General features: G+C 32.0%; 1 protein-coding gene across 1 annotated transcript in view; it reads right to left on the bottom strand.

Moving 5' to 3' along the window:
• Nucleotides 1–1122: 1122 nt before the first annotated feature.
• LOC127723870 (MAM and LDL-receptor class A domain-containing protein 1-like) overlaps nt 1123–7579 on the bottom strand; it is a 90093-nt gene continuing 83636 nt past the window's right edge. The window contains exons 35-39 of the mRNA XM_052230588.1: nt 7046–7146; nt 5921–6053; nt 5210–5388; nt 2951–3035; nt 1123–1348 (exon numbers count right to left, since the gene is read on the bottom strand). Coding sequence (XP_052086548.1) covers nt 1335–1348; nt 2951–3035; nt 5210–5388; nt 5921–6053; nt 7046–7146 — 512 coding nt within the window. The 3' untranslated portion in view covers nt 1123–1334. The remainder of the gene's footprint in view (nt 1349–2950; nt 3036–5209; nt 5389–5920; nt 6054–7045; nt 7147–7579) is intronic.

Raw genomic sequence — 7579 nt, 5'->3', positions numbered from 1 at the left:
ATCTGGTCTTGCTGATAATTTTTGCTATACGAAGTGAATGTCTACCTTTCATTATTCCAAAAAATAGGCAAAAATCGTTATTTACACATAATTTAAGAGCAATATCTCTCACATGAAGTCGTCCGACAGTTATTAGGCAAAAAGTAAATCTCATCATTCTCAACATTTTTGCCCAGCAAGATTTACTCTATTTATAGCAGTTTTCAAGATAATAGACAACACTTGCATTTTACCAATATGATCTATTTCTAGTCAGATTGACCATGTAGGTTGGCCAGTGGGGTCATCAGACCTATTTTATAAACAAAATACTCCAACGATGATTGCGGCTTAGTTTGATTAAATTTGGCACAGTAGTTGCAGAGAAGATGATCTTTGTAAAATTAACGGAAGACGATGGACAATACAAAAGCTGGCATAAACCTTTAACATGTTTAACTTCGCTTACCGCAATGAAAATGATGTCCTCTCACTAAATATATCAAAGTTTGGCGTCTACGTAGAACGCATCTATCCCATTGAACTTGAAATAAAAGATACAACATATACAGTTTTGTCTGCCTGATATCTTGACTTACATCTAGAAATTGACAATGAGGGTGGGTTGAGAACTAAACTTTGCAACAAAAGAACGAAATTATACCTTCGAAAATTTTACGGACGCCACCATGGGTTGGTTGACTGTCATAGAATAATTGTTTTGCAGACGACGACAGATAAGTGCCAATTGTCGTGACCACAATCCCGTCCTCTTATCCCCGAATGTGACCTACCGAATTAGACTTATTACTGAATTTGTTCTAACATGAGCAACACAATGGGTGTCACATGTGGAGCAGGATCTGCTTACCATTCCTGAGAACCTGAGATCACCCCTGATTTTGGTGGGGGTTCATGTTGCACAGTCTTTAGTTTACTATGTTGTGCTTTGTTTACTGTTGTTTGTCTTTAATCCTTTTTTCCCCATGTCGCTATCAGTTTATTTTCAACTTATGAGTTTGAATGTCCCTATAGTATTTGTCCACTCTTTTTAAGAGACGACGGACGCAAAGTGATGGCAAAGCTTATACTGGCCCTTTTGGGAACGTAAACTAATAAAAAGAATTTATCAATAAAAATCGATTGCATTTACACAAACTTTTATTATATCTAAAAACTGCTAGCACAGATATGGTACAAGAAACTGAATATCACATAGTCATTATAACGAATAAGTAATTGTTATTATCACATGATCTTTATAATGTACAAGTTACTAGATATCACATGATCATTATAACTGTGAATATCACAGCATCATTAAGTTATGATTGTAGGGTAATTCCGGTTTCTGTTCACTTTCCAGCACCTAAAAAAGAACAAAAAAGAGTTTATACAATTTTACTTTATTTAGTTATAGAGAATTGCTGATATTTGACATGTATTTATTACATATTTAGTAGTAAAACTTTAGTTTGTTAAACTTTAAATTTTGATATTTCAAAAGTTCACATTTTACTCACCAGTCTCAAAGTAGTCTCTTGTTTATTACTGTATATTTGTTATTAAATTGTTGATTTATTGCAACTATTTTTTTTTATTAACAGGTTTAATTTAGAATGTGTTTTATATAGTACAACATTACTAAAGGAGGATACAAAGAACTCAATGAAATACCACACAAATGACAAGCAAACAACAAAAAAATAAAATAAACAAAAATTTCTATGGACAACAGGACCCAAATTGTAAGGAAACCTAGGTGCTTTGGATCAGTCAGCAGTTCCTATATACTCTCCTGTTTAAATATATGATAAAGCGTATAAAACATGGCAAAATCCGTATCACATGCCGTATCACTCTCGACCAATATCATTCCTTGGGCCTAATGGCCCTCGGGCTGATATTGGTATCTCGGGATGATACAGCATGTGATACGGATTTTGCCATGTATTATTCTCTATTTATCATGACTTTATTACCAGATTTTTTCTAGGAAGAGAGAAAAAGAAGTAAGGGCAATAAGGCCCTTATTTTACACAAATGTCAATCCGAGTTGAAAAGTTACCATACATACTCTTAAAATTTATTATTACTACACTAAGGTACAAGGTGTTCATAAAATAAAAATAAATTTCACGTTTAACTATTTGCTATGGCAACAAACTATGACAAAATTTGTATATTTTGTGAAATTTCTTGATTATTTTTGGTTTGACATCAATTTTTAAGTATAAGTAAGATTGGAAATTTATGTGCACACCCAAAAAAAACCAACTTTATATTTGGCGAGATTATGTCAAAAATTATGACAAAGCTCCATTTAAATCATACAATGGAAATATTGGGTAATAAACCCCTAATTTGAAATTTTAGACAGAAATAGATGCCACAATAGGGCCTCTAACTTTAAAAAAAAGTTTTGACTATTGTAAGCTTTAAATTCTGTAGCAAATATCTAATGAATATTCATAATGATGAAAAGAATGATGTAATACTTACTAGTACATGTACCAGCATTGAGAGTGATATCATCAATAGTAATGTCATCTCTGAATGACGTAATACTTACTACATGTACCAGCATTGAGAGTGATATCATCAATAGTAATGTCACCTCTGAATGACGTAATACTTACTACATGTACCAACATTGAAAGTCAGATCTTCAATAGCAATGTCACCTCTGAATGAAGTTACTACATGAACCAGCATTGAGAGTGATATCATCAATGGCAATGTCATCCCTGAATGAAGTAATACTTACAACATGTACTAGCATTGAGAGTGATATCACTAATTATTGCAATGTCACCCTTGAATTAAGTAATACTTACTACATGTAACAGCATTGAGAGTGATATCACCAATAGCAATGTCACCCCTGAATGAAGTAATACTTACTGCATGTACCAGCATTAAGAGTGATATCATCAATAGCAATGTCACCTCTTAATAAAGTTATACTTACTAGTACATGTACCAACATTCAGAGTGAGATCATCAATGGCAATGTCACCTCTGAATGAACTACCTCTGACCCCTTCTATGGTGATCTAAAAAAAAGACATATATTTGAAATAGTGTTGCTATACAATGATACAACTGCATTAAAAATTTCTGGCCTTAGAGAATTTTTTTTTAAAACTGTCTTTATTTTTCACTTTTCTGTTAAAATACTAATTATGTTTAAGAGTTATTTTGTAAGATTTATTTTCAAGCGTATTTTATAATTCTTTTCTAATAATTATCAGATTTGTATATATTACCCATGAGTGATCTTCATCAAAACATTTTTTAAATAAATAGGAATTTATTATTAAATATTAAAATTAAAAGATAATTTAGGAAATAACTACTGTAAAATTAGAAAATTTTTGAGATGTTTTTATTGTTGAAAAATTGTTAATGAATAGATTGTGCAAAAATAAAAACTTGCATTTTAAATTTAGATTATTTGTAATAAACATTTTCAGATATCGCAGCAATTAAATCTTGTTTTTTTCCATTATCCCTCAATCACAAAAAGAAACACACACAAGAATTTCTGAATTTACAGCCTATATGCCATTATCCATAACTCAATTACAAATATCATGTGAGGTGAGTAAATGCGTTGGATAATTGAGATATAAACAGAAATTTTAACAAGAACACCAGTACAACTGAGTTAGGGTTTGGTACGTCCAAGGATGATAAAATACATACAAAAAACTTTTTAAACTATATACATGTTTATTGAATAATACATACTTGTCTAAACATATGATATATTTTATTCTATTTTACTCTCTTTTTTTTATCATTATGCTTTTAAATCTAAAATACTCATTATTCGTTTACATAGGAGAGCATTGATAATGACCTGATTGATCCAATTTAGTAGCTCACATTTATATCATGTTGGGCTCTGGTGGACAGCTGTTTCATTAGCTACCATACCACATCTCCTAATTTTTTATATTATCAGGGCTCTTTTTTAAAAAAAAATCTTATGACAACAAGAGTGCACACGCTGAAATGTCTCGCCTGTTTTACTGACCATTGATTTTATGTTGAAAGTCTTAAAGATAAATGTTTTACTACAAGTATCAATTAGTAATCTTGAATATCCATGACAATATGGTCAAAGTCAGATAAAAACTGTCGCACAGACATGTACACCTTACAATCATTCCATACACCAAATATAGTTGACCCATTGCTTATGGTAATCGAAAAAAAAGACCAAAGCACAAAAAGTTAATGTTAATTAATAAACCATGAAAATGAGGTCAAGGTAAGATGACACCAGCTAGACAGACATGTACACCTTACAATCATTCCATACACCAAAAAAAGTTGACCTATTGCTTACAGTACTTGAAAAACAGACCAAAACACAAAAAATTAACAATGACCAATGAACATGAAAATGAGGTCAAGGTCAGATGAAACCACCCAGTATGACATGTACCCCTTACAATCATTCCATACACCACACAAAGTTGACCTATTGCTTACAGTACTTGAAAAACAGACCAAAACACAATATATTAACAATAACCAATGAACCATGAAAATGAGGTCAAGGTCAGATGAAACCTGCCAGTCTGACATGTACCCCTTACAATCATTCCATACACCGCATATAGTTGACCTGCTGCTTGTAGCATCTGAGAAACAGACAAAATCACGTAACTTTAACCTAGATCACTGCTCTATGAATTGAGGTCGAGGTCACGTTCACCCTGTCAGACAGACATGTAAACGTTGCAAGGAACCAATATACCAAATATAGTTATCCTATTACTCAATAATTGAGAAATTCACATGACAAAAACACTTATTTTTTTTCAAGCAGTCACTGAACCATGAAAACGAGGTAAAGGACAATGGGCATATGACAGACGGAAACTTCGTTACATAAGGTATATGCATACAAGGAATGAATCATCCAGGTCTTCTACTTTCTGAAATATAAAGCTTTTTGCTAAAAGTTTATGCCGTCGCCGCCGCCCGATAGTAATACCTATGTCTCGCATACTGCGAATTTCTTCGCAGGCTAGACAAAAACAGATCGTACGTTATACTAAAATGTTCAATGTTTAATATTTTTGTGAACAGCATTACTATATTGTGGTATATCTGAAGTAACAGTTTTCAATAATTACATAATACTTACAACAGGATTACTATACTGTGGTATATCTGCAGTAATAATTTTCAATCATTACATAATAATACTTACAACAGGATTACTATATGGAGGTATGTCTATAGTAGCAGTTTTCCATAGGTCAGGATCAGGTTGCTCTCCTGTTTTGTTCCAGATACTTGTCAGAGAAGATGATTTATCCCCAGCAAATACTTCCAATGTTCCGGGGCTCCCCTTCATGTGATACTCGAAGGTAAGACACCAAGAACTTGCTGAAAAAATTAAGTGGATTATCAATATACTGTAAGAAAATTACAAACAATAAAAATTGAGATGTCTATTGTCAAGAATGCAATTATAACTTGAAACATCTTAGTTAGTAAAACTGCTTTTATCGTACAAAACTTTGTGAAAGTTGTTCGTTTGTATGAATGAGGTCGCGTGCATTTCACTGATTAATTGGTGTGAATGAACAGAAACACGGGACGTTGCTGCACAGATGCGTGACATCATTACCTAATATATTCGATCCATAATCTTCACAAATATTCGGCAGTAAGATCAAAGGAAAAATGAATAAATTGCCCATAAAGGTTATTTTTTATTGAAAGATACTATAAAAGTAATGAATATATCTTAATTTAGTAATTCATGTTTCAGGCCTTAAATTAATAACACGTTCTAACTTTTATATACTATTTACATTTAATGAGGCCGGGATAAGGACCCAGAAATTTCTTTATCCAAATAACTTTTTTTTTTAATTTTCAATAAAGAAAGAAACAATTTAATGAAGAAGTCTACCTGGTAAGTTAGCCGCTTCAGTTGTGAGTACAGCTGTATTGCCATTAACTCTTGGGGATGAGGCCTCTGTGTATATGTAGTAACTTCCGCTGGCTGCACTTGTTGGTCCTGTACCACCACTTGGGGTAGTACTCTATAAAATTCATTACGATAGTTCGTTAATCTTATTCTTTAACATTAAAGTTCATAACATCAGCTCCAGAAGAACTAATACATCAGGTATTGTACCCTTTTCTTTAAACTAAAGAATAAACTCTCCTTATATTTTCTGGAAGACTGTAAATTCAGAAATTATTGTGATGTTTTTATTAATAAAAAAAATGTGACTACTCAAGTATCACAAATATAAGAAATCATATTTTGGTATCTCATTCATTTATCTGTATGTAGCTTTTTATATTTTCTGGAATACAGTAAATTCAGAAATTATTGCCATGTAAAATGCGACTACTTGAGTATTGCAATTATTCGGTATCTCATAGTTACATATATCTATATCTAGGTGTTCTGAAAAATCACAATAACTAAACTCGCATTTTTGGTCAGTCTAATCTTTAAAAATCGCTATAATAAATACACACGATTAAATTTTAAATTTACAGTAGTCCAATAACATTTTTAGTATGAATAAAAGGATAAGAGGGGTATCTGTATCTTGTATTGTACAAACTTCACTTTTATGTTTTTTATCAAAATATTTGTTGGGGTATGCCATTAGCAAAGCACTGATCTTATCATCTCCATAAAAATGAGGGAACAGGGGCATATATATATATAAATATGTATGCTCTGCTCTTAATTTTTCTACCTTCTATCGAAAAGGTCTGTCATCGGGTTAATATTTGTATACAAAATCCTATAGGAATCTTTGATAAAAAAGGATTAGTGAACAACATAATCACCACTTGGTTTTTGGTGGGGTTCGTGTTGCTCAGAATTTGGTTTCTATGTTGTGTTTTGTGTACTGTTGTTTGTCTGTTTGTCTTTTCTTTTTAGCCATGTCGTTGTCACTTTGTTTTCCGATTTATGAGTTGATTGTCCCTTTGGTATCTTCCGCCTCTCTTTTACAATAATGATACTAATTACTTATTGTGAAACACAGACTAGATTTTTATAAGAACTTACAGTACGTCGTGTCCAATCAAATTCATCCTGAGTAGAATCCTGGAAAATACATGTGGCAGCAGTTTCAAAATCACAGCTGTAGTCATCCTCTCCAAATACATCTGTTAATAAAAATATTAGGACTCTTTTAAAGAATTGTGGAGTTATCATTCTCCCGCAAAACATATAAAGTCCTTCTGTACAGTAGTACCCAAGACAAGTGGGAAGGAAATATTTTTTGGACCAACAGACCAATGAACCAACAGTCTATGGAAAATTTTACTGGTTATCATATGTCTTTCTTTAAATTTGCAATAAGAAAATGAAAACTGATTATCTATTAGCATTTTTTTTTGTTTTTAACAAGTGCATGTTTGTTTTATTTATCTTCATACTTTTGGGTGATCAGATATACAAATTTACAAAAAATCATATGCTCCTCAGATTCACATTTGTTGGAAATTGTATGCTACTTTATGATGTTTTATGAAAAATGCCAACAAGAATGAAAAACAGGAAAAGATTACATGCCACCATATTGTTGAAAAGTTTTTT

This window comes from Mytilus californianus, unplaced genomic scaffold, assembly GCF_021869535.1.
Source record: "Mytilus californianus isolate M0D057914Y unplaced genomic scaffold, xbMytCali1.0.p SCAF_13, whole genome shotgun sequence".
Lineage (NCBI taxonomy): Eukaryota > Metazoa > Mollusca > Bivalvia > Mytilida > Mytilidae > Mytilus > Mytilus californianus.
This window is presented reverse-complemented; position numbering and strand designations above follow the sequence as displayed.